Raw genomic sequence first — 20600 nt, 5'->3', positions numbered from 1 at the left:
TGATTTCTTCATTTACCAAACCTCCTTTTGAAATCAGTTTAGTTCAAATAATTTACCACAGAATTATGGAATAGTTTGGGTTGGAAAGGACCTTAAAACCCATCCAGTGCCACCCCTGCCATGGCAGGGACACCTCCCACTGTCCCAGGCTGCTCCAAGCCCCAATGTCCAGCCTGGCCTTGGACACTGCCAGGGATCCAGGGGCAGCCACAGCTGCTCTGGGCACCCTGTGCCAGGGCCTCCCCACCCTCCCAGGGAACAATTCCTGCCCAATATCCCATCCAGCCCTGCCCTCTGGCACTGGGAAGCCATTCCCTGTGACCTGTCCCTCCAGCCCTTGCCCCAGTCCCTCTCCAGCTCTGCTGGAGCCCCTTTAGGCCCTGCAAGGGACTCTGAGCTCTCCCTGGAGCCTTCTCCTCTCCAGGTGAGCACCCCCAGCTCTCCCAGCCTGGCTCTCCATGCAGACACTCTTACATCAACTGAAGAGTTTGTTTCATTGTAATATAAAATATTTTTATTTGATTCAAGCTAACTTGGTGTAAAACCAGTTTGCTTTCAAGCTGAGCATTTACACTTTCCACCCAGTTCAGCTAAACTGGGCTTAAGTCATGTTATAATTAACCAGTGACAATTTCCATGTGTGGTGTAATGAACTCCAGGTTTTCTGACTTTCTAAAGCAGCAGCTTGTTGTGCATATTCATATTTACTGTGAGAAATTGGGAGCAAAAAGCTTGATTTGTCCAACTGAGCTCAACTTTGTAGCATTTAGGGATCCAGTCTAGGCTGGTTACCTGAGCTTGCTGGGTGAAAGTGGGGAAATAGCAGGGAACATTATTCATCCTGGATGTTTTGCCTACTTTAGGATGAATTTAATAACGTTATGGAAATGCCACTCTCCATTAAGTAAGGAGCGAGAGCATAAATCAAGCGCTTTGTCAGCCTGCTTGCCAAAGTGTGAGGATATTTTTCATAAAAATTCATTGCTTTCCCTGACCAGGCACTTACCACTCAGGAAAAGTAACATCAAGTAAGGGATCATTTAAGAAAAAGGCTGCACTTAACCTCTGAGCCAACCCTACCTGATGTTCCTCCTTAGCAGCAATAACGGCGCTGAATTCTCAGCAGCCTTTGTTTGATTTCTCATGCTGCAGGAGGGGCAGATTTTTGGGAAATGGTCTCTGAAATCAGATTTTTGTTGCCTTTCTGCAGGTGCCGTTCATTGAGCTCCACGGGGAGAGCACAGAGTACGTGGGGCGAGCAGAGGATGCCATCATTGCCCTTTCCAACTACAGGCTCCACATCAAATTCAAGGAATCTGTTGTGAATGTAGGTTCTGTCCAGGTGTTCTGATCTCAGTGGGAATAACAGAATTTAGGATAAGAGTGTGGTGATCCCCCCTGTTAAATAATGAAAAATCTCTTTCTGATGTTCAAATCCCGTTTCTCAGGGACAATAAATACGTATTTAGGCACTGAAGGGGGTGACTCAGCTGCTCTGAAAATCAGGTGTCATAAGGAAATGTCACATCACTCAACCTGGTGGTCACTTCACAGCTGGCTGTGTCAGCCACGTGTTGTCCCCAAGCTCTGCATGTGCTCAGTGGAGAAATAATCAATCTTCCTAATAAGGGGCCTTTGAAGCACTTAAAACTTGATTTGTGCCTTGCTTGGAGCTTCAGAAGGTGCAAGTGGGTCCAGCTGCTGATCTGTGCCAGATGTTGGGTGGTTTGAGTGCAGTCCTTGACCTCACCTTCAATGCATTTCTTTAAGGAGCTTTATTCCAAGTGTGCATTCCTTAAAGTGGCTCCATCTCCACCTCCTGTGGTGACAGACACAGTTAAATGGTGTTGGACAGTCCTGGCAGTGCTGTAGCACTCACACAGACCAGTCTCACCAGCTGTGGACACTTCCAGTGTGGGAGTCAAGAGTCTGTCCTGGGGAATGCCAGGGAATGATGGAGCTGCTTTATTCGAGAAGCCATTAGTGCATGTGCTACACTTCTTGTCCTTAGGATAATTAGGGATATTACTTGGTAGGGGTTTTCAATTCAGTAGTTTTGATCAGTAGCAAGAATTGATGTTTTCTGAAATCACATTCCTTGATTGTGTTCAGGGAAGAGTTCCCAGAAGTTTGTCAATATTCCCATGTTAATTTTGCTTCCCTGACTTTCATATGCAGTGTTCTGCCCTCTCATTCTGTGTGAGAACTCATTATCATCAGCATCATTAACCAGAAATAATCAATCAGTGGATGAGGTAGAGCAGAATATAAATCATTCTTTGTAACCATATATGACTGTCACTAATAACTTACTGTGAACTCCACTGAGATCCAGGGCAGAGGGGGCTTGCAATGTCTTTAAGGATAAAACATTCTTCAGTAATTAAGAACCATATTTAAATTGTTCATTTTAGGAGTAGTAATCCTTTCGGTAATTGTTGACCAAAATTCTTGATCAGATGGTGATTGTCTAACTTAAATCTTCACTGAGTAATTTTTTATTGAATTCACCTTGATTCTTTCCTGCTGTTTTTAAGTCACCTCAGCTGTTCAGCAAATACCTGTAGGAAATTCTTCATTCCTGGTCTGTGGCTTTTCCCTCTTGTTTGGTTACAATTCCCTGGCTGTGAAAATGGTGCTGTGACACCTCAGTGAGCAGCACAGAGCTCCAGATCACCTGGGCTGGGAAAGAAATCCATTCAAAGTTGTTAATGTTCCCATTGCAACAGTGCAGAAAAGGGCTGTGTGTGGAGATCTTTCCCATGGATAATTTCCTAGATCTCAGTGCTAATAGGAACATGGTGTTTCAAATGCAGAAACAAAAGGTCCCGCAGACCATGCATAAATTGGGGGGATTATGACATTCAGGAGTGTTGACTTACATTTATCCATGGGATAAAAGTGCAGACTCGACAGGGATCTCTTGGTGCACAGGGGAGGTTTGGTTCCCAGGCCCATCTCTATTGATTCCTTAAGAAAATGTCAAACTTTGCAGCTGCTGAGTGTTTCTGTCTAATCACTTTCCTCCCTGTAAGCTAATTGCATTGATGGGAGAATTAACGTTTTAGTGGAGTTTGTGAAGGCATGGATTGCATGTAATCTCTTCCCAATGATGGATTTTGGCCACAGTACCAAAAGAAAGTCATGATGAGGGAGGCTTTGATGAGGAGGTGAGTTTTAGTGTGAGCTTTCCCTTGCTTGGAAAAATGGTTGGGTTGGGATGCTCCCCATGTTTGTAGCTGTTGTGGTTCATCTCTGCTGGAGAGTGACATAATCCTTGTCTTGTCCTCAGGCCCTGCTGCCCAAAGTCACGCTCAGAGCACAATTGTGAGAGCAGAGGGGGCTCAGAGGTGGCCTTCGAGACAAACCCAAAGTGTCATCAGCTGTAATTAAAAGCAAAAATTTGCTTCAGACACTCCTTATGGGTTCTATGAACCCCAGGGGGGATTCAGCTCCCTCCACCCTGGAGCCCTTCAGAGCTGTCCTTGCACCCTCAGTGCCTCCATGTGCCACCTCATGCCACGCTCCAGGACACCCAGCACCCAGCCTTGGCCTTGTGCTTGTTAAAGACACCAGCCTGTACCATAACCCTGACATTACTCCAGCTCTGAGGTGGGAAAACGAGGAGATCCCAATTCCAGCTCCCAGGCTCACTCGTGCTTACAGCAGTCTGGCCGTGATCCACTGCATCCCACTGGGAATTGTGGGCACGGACTGGGCCGTGGTGTGATTGTTTCAGCTCTGAAAATGGAACTTGTGCTGTTTCTAACTACAGAGCTGTAATTCTCTAAATTTATCTTGTACTGCTCTTAGATAACAGACATCTCCAGTCAAAATCATTTAAAAAACCCCTCAAAAAGAAAAAGTTGGAGTTGTAGAATGTTGCTGTTATTTAAAATGAGATAATTTTAAATAAGAGACAGTCAGGAGATACTGCAAGAGCAGGATGCTCCTGTACTCCCTATAATGGGATGTAGTTTGCCTCAGATAACAATGCATGTTTATTCTTCTAAAAGCACAAATGACTGCTTCTCCCTGCCTGGTTTCCATGCCATTATTAGAGGGAAGTGCCTGCAGATAGAATTGATGGCTCTTCCAGGAACGGGCTCTGGGTGTTAGATGGCAGCAGCCTGAAGGATGTGCAGTGGGAAGGGAAGGTTATCAGGGAGGGGGGGAATGACGGGAGATAATTCCACAGAGCTTTACTGGGGGAAGAATAATGGCTAGGAAGGAGGTTGAAAACACAAGAGGACCAGAGGACAGATTTTTATGAGTGGGAAGGAAAATTAAAAAGATTAATGGGAAGGTTGTCCTGAAGAAAAACCTGCAGATTGTGAGGGAATCGCTGGTGGGCTGTCGGAGGGGAATGGATGGCTGGGGAGCAGAGGGCACAGGGAAAGGGCAGGGAACAAGGAGTGACTTTGAAAGAAGGAAATTAAAAATAATGCAGGAGGAGAAGAATTAGTTTGTCATTAGAGTGCGGACAGGAGGAAGAGGAGCCACAAGCAGAATGCCAGGAGGAGGGAAAAGGTGAAGAACTGCTTAAATGAAGATGGACATGGGAAAGAACAGAATAAAACAAGGCTTGGGGAATAAAAAGATGTTAACAGACAAAGCAGCACTGGACTTAAAAAGCAAGTCTGGAGTCTTAGCTGGGAAAGATGCCTTACTTCCCATGTTGGTGCCATTGAACTCAGTGGTAGATTTAAATAAGTTATTGCAGAATCATTTAAGTTAGAAAAGCCCTCCCAGGCCATCAAGTCCAAGCTGTGCCTGATCCTCACCTTGTCCCCAGCCCAGAGCTCTGAGTGCCACATCCAGTCCTTCCCTGGACACCTCCAGGGATGGGGATTCCAAACCTCCCTGGGCAGCCCCTTCCAGTGCCTGACCACCCTTTCCATGTAGAAATTCCTCCTGAGAATTGTCGTTAGGTGTATGTGGGGCTGTCCAGTCATGAAGACACACTGGAAGATTCTCCAATCTGAGCCCCATTCCTGTCCGTTGATCAGACAATTTACCTGCCTGGCAGACCGGGATCAAGCAGGAGAAGGCTTGGAAGGAATGAGCAGGTGAAATACCAGGATCAGCTGTGGAACAGAGCACCTGCTCTGGTCTGTGCTGCATTTCAGTCCTCTGCTGCTTTGGTGGAGTCACCCACAGTCAGGCAGGGCTCAGGGGTGGGCAAAGGGGCTCTCTCACAGGAGGGATTCCTCATTTCATGCCCCCTTCATGTCACTGATTCTGTCACAGATCTCAACCAGTGCCAGTGCTGAAAACATGGACAGAAATTCAAGTTCCAGCTTTATTTGAAATGCAAATTTGAAAATCCTAACTACTGGACTGCGGGCTCAGACACCCTCTTGCCATGGATTTTCTGTCATTTAATGTCCAGTTACAACAGAAGGAGCAGAGTAACTCCCCTGTCCCAGCCTTGCTGGCCATGACAGGGGAGGGTTGGTGGCTCTCCAGCTCTAGAGAGCCCAGAGCTGCCTCTGGTTGTGGTCTGACACGGGCAAGGGAAAGGCTGAGCATTAAAAAATCCCTGCCTGTTGTGTCTGGGGGCTGTGAATGTGGGCAATGATTTGAGAACCCTCTGGGCTCTGTCTGAGGTGCTGCCCTGAGCTGTGCCTGCCTTCCCCAGAGACAGCAGAGTTCTCATCCCTCTCCTGGGCACAGCATTTGCCGTGAGCTTGCTCCAGGCATCTCCCTGCTCAGAAGAAGTTTTCCCCTGGTTTGTATTTTTGAGACATCTCTTTTCCTTGCCTGCTGGTTTTAGTTAATTTCCTTTTTTTCATTCCACTGAAATCAGGTACTTTTTAAGCTTTCTGGTGCCTGAGAAGATGGTGTCTTCATTCCTTATCCTGGAGCTTTGATTGGAGGTGACCTTCAAGGACTTACCCAAGCATATGGAAAGGCCCTGGCAGGGCAGGCTCTTACAGCCACATCTTGTAATCCCCAGATTTTGTAAGCCAGACCTTAAACTGCTGGATCTTAGTCCTGTGATGGTGAAAGTCAGGGTATTGGAATGTTACTAAAGGCTGGCAGAGGTTTTATTGCCTTGTGCAATGTCCATATAATCTGCTAAACAATTCAAACAGATTTGTGCTTCATGTTCATTACAGGTATTAGCTAAATTTCGACAGTTATTTATGACTTCTGTTCATTTAAGACAATAATGTACATTTGCCCATCTCAGGTAAAGTTCTAAAAATAATATTGACAATTAATATTTTCATCTTGTGGGTTTTCTCATCTCTAAAGGTATTTGCATATACTCTGACCAACCTGCTGCTGGTTAAACATGCCAGGAAACAGCAGTGTATAGAACTGCACTTTAATGTGAAAGATTCAACATTACCACTCTAAATTTGGCTGCTCCATCACAAGTGTTGATCTAAACAGGCCAAAGGGTTTTTCCCTGAGGAGGAAATACGGGATATTGCCATAGAAAAGCATCCAGACTGCAACAGTCTGTTGAGGGGATCTTGCTTGGCGGTTCTTTTTGATCACCAACAGCTAAAAATATATTAAGATTCCTAAATTTGGACCTATAAGAGAGAAAGCTGCTTCCATGAGAGAGGAGCTTGGATGTCTGCTGCCTTTCCTGCAGCCTTCTCAGCTGTTCCCGTGGGATCCCTTAAGGCTTTTGGGCTACACAGGACTGGAGCTGGAATATGAATACCTGGTACCAAGCTCCACAGCTGCTGAAGTGGTTCCACTTGGGTTCTGTTGTTTTCCTCTCTTCAGACTCCATGTAGCCTACAATAAATCCTTGTGAGATATGCAAAGAAATTGCTGTTACTGCTGCTGAAATCAAATAATGTGATGTGTTTAATTGCAGGTTCCATTGCAGCTCATCGAGAGTGTGGAGTGCCGGGATATATTCCAGCTTCATTTGACTTGCAAGGACTGCAAGGTTATAAGGTAGGAGAGGCTCAGTGTTAAAGGGGGGGGAAATTTGCCTTCCACGTGCCATGGGCAGCTGGGATGGTTCAAGGAAATGGGGTTTCTTACTTGATTTCCCTCAAAAGCTTTTTATTTTGTCTGATTTTTGTACAAGGTGAGCTGTGTGTCTGATTGTTGTGATACAGGACAGCAGCAAACCTTGGTCTGAGCCCACGTGGCTGATCTTGGTTTTATTCTGACGTTAATTTTAGTCTCACTGTGTTTTCCCTGCTTTATAATCAGTTATCATGTATTATAGATCTATTGATAGATGCAAATCAATAGATACAGAAGTAGATAAAGCCACTGACACACATATTGGAGAAGTGTTTAATCAAGATTTGGGGTTTGGAGGCTTCATCCACGCTGCATTTTCAACACCCATGAGGGTACAGTCACTGTCCTTGAGGCATGGTGACCTGCTGGCAAAGAAAGTGAGGGAATAAGGGAAAAGCAGGTGAGGGAAGCTCCAGGTGTGCAGCCAGCAGTTCCTCCTGGCTGCCCTTCTGCAGGCTCCAGACCTGAGCCAGGACTCTCTGAGCTGCCCAGCCTGAGCTACCCTTAGCTGGGTTGTTTTGGTTTTTTTTTTACTTTTCTGCTGCAGAAATTAATTTTGATCTATGAACTTTAATTAAGAAGAAAGGAACATTTCTTTTTGATTAAATGTTTGCTGGCAATACCTTTTGTGTAATGAAAGGAGTCCCAGCCATCTCCGAGCACTCAGAATGTTTAACAGGTCAGCTGCTTCCTGAAAGGCTGTTTTTTTCACCAGGACTGATTTGACTTTAGAAGTAATACCTAGTTTAATTTGAATTCAATGTTTACCTTCCTCTTCACTTGTAGCTCTTGACATTTAAGAAAGTCACCTTTCCTCCCTACATTAATTTGTTATTTCCCTTCATTTGTAGAATGAATACAAATTGATTGTTTGTATTTTTGCCTTCCTTATCAATTTCCTCTCAAAATTGCATCTCCAAGACTGAGGACTTTGTGACGGTTGGTTGGGAGATGGTGAAGTTTGGGACTGAGACAGAGGATTTAGAACATATTCTTGTTCTTTTTCATGGGCAAACTTTGTATTTTGAGTAGTAGAATTCAAGTAAAGATAATACTTGTTATTTGCACCACTAACTTCAAAATAATTTAGAAAGAATTTAGGGTGAGATGTATCTTGCCTGAGTTTGAATATTTAATGGAGAGTTATCCAGTCTCAGCGAGTAGGCTGGGCTTGCTGTACAGTCAGTGATGGGAAAGAAATAAACCCCTCAGGCTGCAGTTCCTCACAACTCTTGGGAGATGTTGGACATGGCTTTTTCCCTCCACGTTGTGGCTCTGAGCTATTTGCAGGTAGGGGTGATAAATCTGCCCCGAGGGAGTGCAGATGCCATCATTAACCAGCAGCACTCGGACTGAGCTGAATGTAAATACTTGGGCAATATTTAATAACTATAAAATCTTGAAGAAAAATGTCAGAGCAAAATAAGTCACTGATTTATTTCCACCCTTTTACTCTAAAGAGTCCAGGAATCCTCTTTGAAAAGAAAAGCTAATGTAATTTTAATGCACTGCTTTAAAGGTTTGTTTCTCCTGTGCAGGGAATATTCTCTCTGCTTTTTGTTAGTCTGTAACATTGGGCAAAGCTCAGTCTGTGCTTCCCAACAAAGCCACAAAGAGAAGGGTTTGAAATGGACCTTAAAACCCATCTCGTTCCACCCCTGCCCTGGGCAGGGACACCTCCCACTGTCCCAGGCTGCTCCCAGCCCCAATGTCCAGCCTGGCCTTGGACACTGCCAGGGATCCAGGGGCAGCCACAGCTGCTCTGGGCACCCTGTGCCAGGGCCTGCCCACCCTCCCAGGGAACAATTCCTTCCCAATATCCCATCCAGCCCTGCCCTCTGGCACTGGGAAGCCATTCCCTGTGTCCTGTCCCTCCATGCCTTGTCCCAAGTCCCTCTCCAGGTGAACACCCCCTGCTCTCCCAGCCTGTTCTTGTTTACAGGACTGTGGTTACAGTTATATTATGTAGATTATAATGTGTGGGATAGTTTTCTGAGTTTCCCCCTGATTCCAGCGGTGAGAAGGGGCTGTAACACATTCCTGTCTTTGACCTCAGTGATCTTTCCTGGGTTTCATAGGTAACACATGGAGAAATGTTCCCCTCATTCCTGGCAGGGCACTGTTATTCCCAGTCACAGAACGTTGCTGCTCAGTTAATCCTGACTCCCTAAATGTGTTTCCTTACTCATATCCCCAGGTTTCATTTTTACTTCCCATTAGAGTGCACATGGAAGCAGAACTAAGTTGTCAATAAGTTGTTCACCCTCACTTTGTGCTCTCACAGACCTTTTCATGCTCAGCCTGTCACCTTCTAGAGCGGCATCTCTTACTGAAAATCACCTATGGAATGTTTGTCTCTGGACAGGTGTCAGTTTTCCACCTTTGAGCAGTGTCAGGACTGGCTGAAGAGGCTGAACAATGCCATCCGCCCCCCGTCCAAGATAGAGGACCTGTTCTCCTTTGCCTACCACGCCTGGTGCATGGAGGTTTATGCCAGTGAAAAGGAGCAGCACGGGGACTTGTGTCGGCCAGGTATGTGGGAACACCTTTGGGATCACCAGAGCAGCACCTGGATATCCCCAGGGAGTTACTGGGGTGGATTGGATTCAGTCAGCCAGGTGTAACCATACCTTCATTCACCACAGCAGCAGCTTTCAGTCTAAACCATTTTGGGTTGATTGCCACGTTTTCTGTAACTGTCTGGAACAGTGATCTCCAAGATGGGTGTTGGAGAGGAGAAGGGAGCCCCTGAGCTGCTCCTGAGGTTCGTTCACAGCCACAGGCAGTGATCTTTTTTAGTGGGATAGCATCCTTGCTGGAAAGCTTTAGAAGCCCACAAGTAAATAAGAGCTCAAACTTGGCGAGCTGGAGGTTGTAACACTTGTTTAAGAAATCTGATTTCCAGGCCCTCTGTGATCTCCTGTCAGTCACAATTCACTGCCTCAGAGAAGTGTCCCAGTTACCAGGCTGAAAGATGTTCCTGGGATTCTGTCCTGGTTGCTCTGGAGCTGGGCACAGGCTCTCATGTCTGTGGTGTCTGGGGAGGAGCAGGGATCACACAGTGGGAGGAGGAGCTCCCTGGTCCTGTTCCTGTTCACACCTTCATTAGCAGCTTCTGGAAAATGCCAAAAAACTCCTCAGAGCAGAGTTTCACACCCAGGGCTTTTCCCTCCTGACTAAATTAGGGAAATGGGAGCTAGCAGACCTGTGGAAGGCTTGCTGAGTCTCCTCTTCCTCGCTTCATGAGGAAGATTTCAGCCTAATGCTAGCTTAGGATAATCGTGGAGTCACGGAATGGTTTGGATTGGAAGGGACCTTAGAGCCCATTTCATCCCACCCTCTGCCATGGGCAGGGACATCTTCCACTAGACCAGGATGCTCCAAGTCCACCCTGGCCTCGGACACTTGCAGGGATAAGAAGCAACATTTACCTTTTTATTAACTTCTACCAGTCAACTTTTTTTCTTGCAGCTCTGTCTATCAAATAATTTTCTTTAACATAACTTCATCTCCCTGTAGCTGCCTGTGGCTGGGGGTAGATGTTCTCCTTCAAACAGCTGGATTATAGCGGAAATAAATCAGTGTGAATGGAGTTGAAGAAGTCAATCCCAAGACATTGTCATTTCTCTTCTATGTCCAAGGAGCCCATTGTTTGCTAGATACAGACAAAAATACCAAAGTGCTTCAAAATCCATCCAAGTGTCAACAGAACACATTTTCTGGGAAAAATATGTTAGCAGTGTCTGTCGTACAGATCCAGGCTGTGGCTCACAGAGTCAGCTTTAATAGGAAGCACAAGCCCACAAAATATCTAGCTTGCTTTTCCTGGCATTTTGAGAGTGGATTGGGATGCTTCTAAACATTATCAATGTTGGCTCAAAATGCCTCTTAAAATACCAGCAGTTCAGGAGGAATGGACTAAATGTTAAGGTTGGGGCTTCTTTCCAAGAGGAAAACCTGTGGCTTCACAGTAGCTAAAAATTAAGAGGGAAAAATCAAACAGAATATTTCATTTTCATGTAGTTTTATGTGTTTCTCTTAAAACCCACCAGGGCTGAGCAGTGTTGATTGGGGATATTTCCATTATTCTCATTTGCTATCCAAAAAAAATCCTTAAGGATGTAGCACAAGTTTTAAGGAGCAGCTGATGGTGAAGCCCATCCTTGTGGTGCTCCAGCAAAAGGATTTGTGGGGTTTTTAAATTTAAAAAGTCACTGCCAAGAACAAACCTGACAGAGGTTGTTGCCTGGCTGGAGTGTGTTGTCCAATTTCACCTCTGCTCTTGACAAAGGATCTGTATAACACTGTAATTAATTAAGTCCTGTAATTAGGCTGCCATCTATATTCTTAATTTACCTATTTCTATTTATCTCTCATTGTTCTGTAACCTGGCATTAAAAATCATTCCAGACATGTGCATTTACATCTTGGAGTTAAATGTGTATCTACAGATAGCTGGGGGATTGAAAGACTTTAAGGGTTTTCTAAAATATTTAATGGAAAGATGTAATACTTAAAGCATTAATTTTTCAACAGATTTTTCCCCCCTTGGGTGCTGCTGTGCCTCAGGATTTAATGATACAGTAATTTAAAGAGACAAGCAATGGATGGACTTTCAGAATCACTTATCTAGTGCTGCTCACATGCTCATTAAATTTAGCACTTCTCTTAGCCCTGGAAACTTGGAAATTTTGTCTCATTTTCCAGACTTTCTGTCTTCTTATTCTTTATTGCCACTGTATATTTTTCAATTGTATTTTGAGACTTTAAAAGAAAGTGTCTAGGAAATAAATGGGGCTCATTGCACTTCCTTTAATGTATTAATCCAGGAATTTGTGAGGCTCTTGTGACTGATCTATGTGTCAAACAATCATTTATGCATTTTACTTTCCTATCTGCACATGACTCATGGAGGAATAATGTCCAATTTACGATGGAAAACTGAGATGCAGGATAAATGACAGGACCTGCCTCCAGCCATACAGGAAAGCTGGAGCTGGAAATGCATATTCAATGGATTGCCCACGTTCCAGGGCACATTCCAGGTCTTCCCCTTTCACCAGAGCTTCACATTCTTCTCATTGATACCAAATTCTTCTGAACTTCTGACCATCCCACTTGGATTGCTGATGGATCTCAGTTCCTTTGTTGATGTCCTTGGTTCTGGTCTGCAGCATTGTTCTTTTTAATACGAATTTCCAGAAGTTGGTAATTTCAGGGAAAAACTCCTTGTTGGACTCTGGCATTTCTGGAGAGTTGGCCAGAGAGAGCCATCGATGCAATTGTCAAAATGAGGCTGTGAAATGCAGGTGGTGGGGTTGGACTGAGGGATGTGCTGGTTTTCTCTGTTTTGCAAAGCAGGAATCTTAATTCCTTATTTCCCATTCATTTTCTCCCTCTGCTCTGGATCCCCAGGAGAACATGTAACTTCCAGGTTTAAGAACGAAGTGGAGCGGATGGGGTTTGATATGAACAATGCCTGGAGGATTTCCAACATCAATGAGAAGTACAAGTGAGTGATGGGGCTGCTCCTCCACAGCCAAATTGCATCTCAAAACACTCAATTACTGAAACTTTTTTCAACTTCTGCAGTTCCAAAGAAGGGACAATCAGAATTAGGATTTTTTTGTTGGTTTATAGAAAAAATGTGCTTTTAATTTCTCAATGTTTTATTAGCTGCTACGGTTTTTTAGGCTTGGAAATACCAGATTTTGATGTGGCTTCTTAGAGAATAAGCATTCTAAGGGAGATCTTATTGAGCAAAGAGTGGAGTTTGAACTTTTTAAAATATTTTTTTATAGTGTCTTGCTCTCTAACTTACTACAAAGACATGTATTTAAAAAAAAAAACCAAAACCAAACACGTCTGGAAGAGTTAAATTTGTGGATGAATAAGTAAGAGAAAACCCTTTCTGAGGTACTCAAAGTGCAGACAAAGTCCTCTTTAGGCTCTGGAGCAGGGGAAGGTGCTCTGTGACCTACAGCGGGGGGGACAGGGTGTTCTGGCTGATCCCTGGTCCTGCTCAGAGCAAACCCAGCTGGAACACTTTGTGATGGAGCAGTGTCAGTGCTCTGCCTGGGCAGGATAATGACTCACAGCTGGTGGTTGGTGTCCCTGCAGGAGGAATCTCTGCCTTGGCCTCTGGAAGAGGAGGGAAGGAGAAAGAGCCATCCCTCCGTATTTAATGCTGGAGAAGGGGGAGTTTATTAACATCCAGGGAAGCAGGAATTGGCAAAAGGGGCATCAGGTTCCTCCACAGCTGCTTTGTGCTCTCTGGGGGGTCTGGAGCTGCTCCCTATCCCTGACTTTGCTCCCTTTCCCCACAGGCTGTGTGGCAGTTACCCCCAGGAGATCATCGTTCCCGCCTGGATCACGGATAAGGAGCTGGAGAGCGTGGCCAGCTTCCGCTCCTGGAAGCGCATCCCTGCCGTGGTGTACAGGTGAGGAGCAGCTGCAACAGCCTTCACCAGGCTGGAAACAGGCAGTCCTGACAGAGAAAAGCTGGAATAAGTCAAAACTGGGAATTTTGGGAGGTGCTCAGGCTGCTCTGGCTAAGGCAGACGCTCCACGTGCGCTCCGAGTGGGAATAATGGGTTGTATTTAGAATTGCAAACGCACACTGGAGGAGCACTCAGCATTTACATCTCCTGCAAATCATTCCTAGGGCAGTCACCCCAGTTAAGATTGATTTTTAAATTTTTTTAATATGAAAATGAAAAAATGGAAGGTGAAGACATCAGTGGAGAACTGATGAATGGCCCCCCTGGCTGGGTACTCTTTCAGCTTTTCCCTGACTCATCTGGCTAATTCTCAGACTGCAGTACAAAGGACAAATACCAAAATTACTTGAAGGAGATCTAAAACTCAAAGTAAAAATTAATGTACAGTTTAGCTCTATCTCCATATTTTAGATAGTTTTTATTACACAGACCCTTCCTTAGATTGAGTCCAGCAATTCTTCATAATAAAACTGCTTGTCTGAGATACTGGGTTTTGGCAGCTTCTTCAGTGGAAAATCTATTTCAGCATCTGTTTTTTCAAATATTCTGGATTCTGTGGATATTCTGTGGCTGCCCCATGCCTGGAAGTGTCCAAGGCCAGGTTGGACAGGCCTTGGAGCAACCCCATTTAGTGGAAGGTGTCCCTCTTTGTGGCAGGGGATGGAATGAGATGAGCTTTAAGGTCCGTTCCCACCCAAACCATTCCATGATCCTATAAACCTGTCACTTAATCCCGTGGCCCCTTCCCTGGGGTGGTTATCCTCCCATAAATCTTTAAAATCTTTTTAAAACATCAGATGACAAAGGGATTAAAAAGATAATGAATCTGATATTCCCTAAGCCTCAGCACCCATTCCCTGTGAACACAGAGAGCAGGAAAGTTGACAAATCCTTAGCCTGGGTCAGAGGAGCCAAGGGCAGGAGAGCTGTAGGCCACAAAACACTGTTTGCTGAGCTTAAGGGTTCTTGTTCTGTGAAAGCAGAACAAATTGGCTCATGGCAGCAAATTATCTTTAAATCCTCCTGTCTTTCCTCCTTTTCCTCCCAAACAACCAAGGGGTTTAGTGTGGTCTCTTTTGGAATGGTGAAGGAGTTGTTCCCTCCTCTGCTTAGCTCTGGGAAGGGGAAAAATGCTTTCCAGCATCTGCTGACTTTAAAAAACCTGTGTATCTTATTATTACAGTACTAAATGTGTGTATATAGATTATATTTATGTATAAAGGAGAAATGTGTGATCTATGTGTGGGTTTGGGTTCAGCTTTTGGGCCTTTTCTGCAGTTGTCACATCATTAGGGGACACCTCACCTTCAAACACTTCCCCAGGGCAGCATTCCCTCTCCTGTCATCACTGCACAGAAGGAAAGCACTTTGTTCTCATTCCTGGGAACACCTTGCATTCCAGGGATTTATAGAAGAGCAATTGAAAAGTCAAAAGACCACAGAGATGGAAATTGTTCTGTCCCCATGTTCAATTTTCTGCAGTTCTGCTGAGGCTCTGGGTGGTAAATCACATGTGGGGTTTCATTGCTGAGCTTCAAATCAGCGAGAGAAAAGTGTTTCTCTTTTTTGATTCCTCTTTTTTGTCCTTATCTTGACATTTAGTAATAGCTTTTTCAAGACATCCAGTTCATCAGTCTGGGCTCTAATAGAGCTCACAGGGGAGGAGGATTTCTAGGTTGGACTGGGCTTGGAGCATTCTGCTCTAGGGGGAGGTGTCCCTGCCTGTGGCAGAGGCTGGAACAGGATGAGTTTTAAGGTACTTTCCCACCCATATCATTCCATGATTCTATGATTGGAATTCCATATATATTTATATATATGTATGTATATAGCCATAAACCCAGCTTTTTTTCTTACTTTTGGAGGAGTAAGGGCAAGAGCTTTTTCAACATTTTTCATCCATTGAAATTATTTTGGGACTTAACGATTTTTGTTTCATTATTGATCACATTACTAAACCTCTTTTCGCTTTACTTGAGGGGAAATAAAAGCAATCAGGATTTTTTTTTAATTAGTCCAATCACTTGTCTCAGATACAGAACGCTGGGACAGAGACCAGAGAGACACTGGCAAATTCATTGTCCCTGTGAAGCAGTCAAGGCTGAAAAGCCAAGCAGGCTGATTTGGAGACAAGCTCCAGGAATGCTCCACGGAGATTGGACTGGCAGGAGCCTTGCTTGCATTCAGTGATCGAATTCCTAGAGAAATCTCACACCCAGACCCTGCAGTTTTTCTTTCTGTTTCCAATTTTTTAAACCTTTTCACATATTTCATAGAGTCACTGAAACAGATTGGGTTGGAAGAGAACTTACAGCTCATCTCATTCCACCCTCCTGCCACGGGCAGGGACACCTTCCACTATCCCACGTTGCTCCAAGCCCTGTCCAGCCTGGCCTTGGACACCTCCAGGGATCCAGGGGCAGCCACAGCCTCAACCTCTCTGGGAACAATAATTTATGTAGATAAATCTGGCTCCAGAAAATCAATGTCATGGAGAAGGCTCTTAGGATTTTTTGGGAGGACAATAGAGAGCCCTTCCTACCTTGTGGAAACAGCATCATGAGAGCCTCCCTGGAAGTTCTCTGTGTGGAAGTGTTCTTTAGCCTTGCATTGCTGAGGGCGAGCACCCACCCAGGCACAGGGATCCCGTGGCACACGGAAATTCTGTTCCTGCTTCTGAGTTACATCCCTGAACTGCAGCCGTGGGGTTTCCATTACAGGTGCTGGTAGTTCAGAAATGCAGTACAGGGAGCAATTCACCCTTCCTTAGTCCTCTCTGCTCTGTGGTTACTTGGGGGATTTATTGTACTCCGAGGTGGTTTGAACACAGGGAGGATGAAGCCTGTGCAGAGGTGTACGTGCATCCTGCAGCTCTACAACAGCTTGTAAAGGGCTTTAGAGTTACCTAATGCTGATTTACTCTTGCTTTCTTCAGGGGGATGCAAGTTTTTTTGTCTCTAGGGAATTTTCCATGGAGGTTTTGCTTTAAGTTTTTTGAATCGTTTTGGTTTGTTTTGTTCCTGAGCTCTGAGTGATGCCCTCTTATCCCAGCTCTATCCCTGGGGACCTCAGCATCTCACTGGCTGTTCTTTATCCCTGTGGCCAGTCCAGTTGGAATGAGTGGGATTCCTCAGCCCTCCAGTATGCCCCTAAATAGAATTGCGTGCTGATTTCTGGTACCTCTGAACATGGCAGATTTGTGCAGGGCACTGGTGGGGCTGCACAGCCACCAACGAGCTCATCTCCTGGCCTAATGAGTCTTCATTATTTGTGGTACAATGCAAGGCAAGGACCTGGAGATGAAAATATAACTCTTTATGAACCTATGAAAATTATTCTGCAGCAGGTAGTCATGAAATCTGGGAGAACATATGGAAAAATAAATGAGCTGCTCTGTTCAAAATAGATTTCTTACACGTATAATGATGTTTTATTTTCTTTTATTTGTGCAAGCGTAGCGGGGAACTAGGTGGCCTTTCAGTGATTGGCATGTATTTTTTCCTGAACTAATTTGCTATGGGTAGAGCTGTTTGTGGAAGGCTATTAATTCCAGCAGAAATCCATTTCCCTGTGCCTGCAGTCGGCTGGCACCTGGTGTAAGAGCTGTGGCTTCGCATCGCTTTTCCTTCGCCTCGCTTAACGCAGCGTGTCAGTGCTTCCTCTAACTGAAGGCTTTTTATATGAAACAATCATAAAAGAGCTATGAAAAATACTTCAAACTGCGTATCCCAGCCTGTTTGATCACTTGAAGGCTCTGCACCATGGAGCCACGTCCCCGTGTTGCTGTTGGATGAGGAGCAGGAGGCGGCGGCACCCACGCGGTGCCCGCGGGGACGCTGCGGAGGAGGTGCCGCGCAGCACCCGGGGGTGACAGCTCTGACAGCACAGCACAGACCAGCCTGTCACACCTCCAGAAACATCCATCAGAGTGCTCAGAGCCAAAAAGTCAACATTGGCTGCTTTGGGTGGGCTGGCTTCCTGTTCAGGGCTGAGACTGTTAAGATTTGCTTAAAGGTTAAGCTGACCCTCAGCACTCTGGGTTCCCTGATTAGAGGGAGTTGAACAGCTCCTGGCTGCCCTGAAGCTCAGGTGGGTGGTTTGTTTGCAGGAAGGTTCTAAAATCTTTTCCTGCATCATAACGTACAGGAACTGTAATTGGCATGTGCATGCTTTGGAAATGCAGGGTTCAGGTGGGATTCCTGGGTGAGGACAGCATTGCCTGGAGGCACCTGTGCTTGAAAAGCTGCTATTCCCAGAAATCCACCTGGGTGCTGGGCTTATCCAACAGTGTGGGCAGCAGGGGAGGGGGGAATTCTGCCCTCCTGCCCTGCTCAGGTGAGACCCCACCTGCAGAGCTGCCCCAGCCCTGGGGCCCAGCACAGGAAGCACCTGGAGCTGCTGGAGGAGTCCAGAGGAGGCCACGGAGCTGCTCCCAGGGCTGGAGCCCCTCTGCTCTGGAGCCAGGCTGGGAGAGCTGGGGGTGCTCACCTGGAGAGGAGAAGGCTCCAGGGAGAGCTCAGAGCCCCTTGCAGGGCCTAAAGGGGCTCCAGGAGAGCTGGAGAGGGACTGGGGACAAGGCATGGAGGGACAGGACACAGGGAATGGCTTCCCACTGCCAGAGGGCAGGGCTGGATGGGATATTGGGAAGGAATTGTTCCCTGGGAGGGTGGGCAGGCCTTGGCACAGGGTGCCCAGAGCAGCTGTGGCTGCCCCTGGATCCCTGGCAGTGCCCAAGGCCAGGCTGGACATTGGGGCTTGGAGCAGCCTGGGACAGTGGGAGGTGTCCCTGCCCATGGCAGGAACGGTGGAATGAGATGAGCTTCGAGATCCCTCGTAACCCAAACTGTTCTATGGTTCTTTGACTTAAATAGTGAAGAGCAGTGTGGATGAGTGCTGGGATATTTCAGCTGGGACATGAGGCAGGGATTAAACATTTTGAGATGCTCCAGAAGTTCTGTCTGTGCTGCTCTGGCCTCTCCACCTGCAGCTCTCTGTACCTGCAGCTGGACCTCCTTTCTCCAGGGCTGAGCTCCCTGAATTCAGGGTGCTGCTGGGCAAGGTCAGGGAAAAGGTTGTTCTGCCAGCTGCAAACACTTTGGTCACTGGGGAGTCACAGAGCTGGTGGCAGCAGGGGGATGTGCCAGCACAAAGGCAGTGAGTGGAATTACTGTGATAATACATTTCAGTCCTCTTTTTATAACAGATTATAGGGAAGACTCCTCAAATCTTTTTGAATGTGTTTGCAATGGTTCAATAAGTTTGAATTATTCCAGATCTGTTCTTTATGTGTAGTACAAGAAGCCAGGTCAGATTTAAGGAAATAACTACTGATTCCCTAGACATGTAAAATAAAATTCTTTTTGAATGTCACCTCCTGGGAGATGAGAGCCATGTCCAGGTTAGGGTGTTTTCAGTTTTCCCTCATCCATGTTGAATTCCTCTCTCATGCCTCACCTGCTGTTCCAAAACACTCCCCAGCTTTCACTGGCTAACAGGCCACAATATTGAGCAAGAAGATGCTTTGCTTTCTCTTCCTGACCTTGCTTTGACTTTCACCTGTCAGTGACTGCAGTCACAGCCATCATTCTGAAGGGAAGCTGAAACCCAGCTTGGGGATAACTGCTGAACGATGGTTCCTGGTGGGAGTGAAGCTTCTGGAGCACACCACTGTAATTTTTGTGCCTTCTGTGCTCTTTATCCTGACTGTAAACTCTGTATTCCCTCTGTTTGCAGGCACCAGAGCAATGGGGCAGTGATCTCCCGCTGTGGCCAGCCCGAGGTGAGCTGGTGGGGCTGGAGGAACGCCGACGATGAGCACCTGGTCCAGTCCGTAGCCAAAGCCTGTGCCTCAGACTCCAGGTCCAACAGTAACAAGTTAATGAATGGGAATTGTTCCAGAGATTTCTCCAACGGAGGGGACCTCTCTGATGTGGAATTCGGTAAGGCTGTCACCGTTGCTTTTCTGTAGAGGGCAGAGCTTTATGTACAAGTGAAATCTCCGGTGCTGTAACAGATTGAATCTGTTGTATTTAGTCCCAGTTCTCGTTGTGGGACTGAGTGAATCATGCTGTAACCAATGTCAGAAGGATCCTCTGAGCTCTTCACCCATTTCCTCCTCCCCAGACTCCTCCATCTCCAATGCCTCAGGAGCAGAGAGTTTGGCAATCCAGCCGCAGAAGCTTTTGATCCTGGACGCGCGATCTTACGCAGCAGCCGTGGCCAACAGAGCCAAGGGGGGTGGCTGTGAGTGCCCAGGTGAGCAACATTCCTCCTCGGTTTTCCAGTAAATCAGTCAAAGGGATTTGCTCAGATGTAATTGCCCTGACACCCTTCAGTACTGCCTGTACACTGCTCATCGGTCTGAACGTTCTGGATCATGGCAGCCCGCACCCAGCCCTTCAAAGGGCAGGTTTAGCTGTTAATTAGTCTGTTCTCAGGCCATTAACCCAGCTGGCAACAGTGCTCAGCAAATGCTGAACCCTGTGGAATCTGCTGAAGAGCTTTCCCTTGCTGAGTCAGATGTATAAACTAGAGAGAGACAAAGGTGTCCGGTGTGCTCATGTCTAAAACCCCTGAACTTGTAAAACCCACTGACTGCAGAGGAGAAAAACACTCTAGAATGGTTGTGCAAAATACAACTTCTCAGCAATTTTCCTAAAGCTGAAGCATTTTTCAGTATTTATATCATAGCAGCTGCAATCCTGCCTCACCTTGCATGTGTAATACAGTTGCAACACCACTTTCTGTGTTCTTTGGCACTTGTGAATTGGTGGTTTTATAAACAAGGTATTATTTATGGTCACTGTTGGGTATGAATGCAGCCTGTTAAAATTCCATGGGTGGAGAAACTGGAAAAAAATCCCAGACAGAAAAACTGGAGATAAGATAACGAAAGCTCTTTTGACCATTTATTTTTGTTTTGATCTTTGCTGCAGTAGCTGCATTTTGATTTGTAACCACCAGTAAAAAAAAAGGAAGTTTCCATTTGCCTCAAAACTGCTAATTCATTCTTCATCAGGGAATAAAATTTCAAAACACAAAAGCAGAGTATACAGGAAGTTTGATTTTCTTCCTGTATATTGGTTCTTTAATTCTGTG

The 20600-nt window shown here is 45.8% G+C and overlaps 1 protein-coding gene across 12 annotated transcripts in view; it reads left to right on the top strand.

Moving 5' to 3' along the window:
* The window catches only part of MTMR3 (myotubularin related protein 3), a 74634-nt gene that overhangs the window by 36571 nt on the left and 17463 nt on the right, over positions 1-20600 (top strand). For all 12 annotated transcript variants that reach the window (XM_032128034.1, XM_032128043.1, XM_032128041.1 and 9 more), the window contains 7 exons: positions 1211-1327; positions 6842-6924; positions 9368-9534; positions 12418-12514; positions 13329-13442; positions 19236-19441; positions 19626-19757. In XM_032128034.1, the coding sequence (XP_031983925.1) occupies positions 1211-1327; positions 6842-6924; positions 9368-9534; positions 12418-12514; positions 13329-13442; positions 19236-19441; positions 19626-19757 (916 nt within the window). The remainder of the gene's footprint in view (positions 1-1210; positions 1328-6841; positions 6925-9367; positions 9535-12417; positions 12515-13328; positions 13443-19235; positions 19442-19625; positions 19758-20600) is intronic.

This window comes from Corvus moneduloides, chromosome 18, assembly GCF_009650955.1.
Source record: "Corvus moneduloides isolate bCorMon1 chromosome 18, bCorMon1.pri, whole genome shotgun sequence".
In the NCBI taxonomy this organism is placed as follows: domain Eukaryota; kingdom Metazoa; phylum Chordata; class Aves; order Passeriformes; family Corvidae; genus Corvus; species Corvus moneduloides.
The sequence above is the reverse complement of the archived record's forward strand: the minus strand, read 5'-3'. Positions and strand labels throughout refer to the sequence as shown.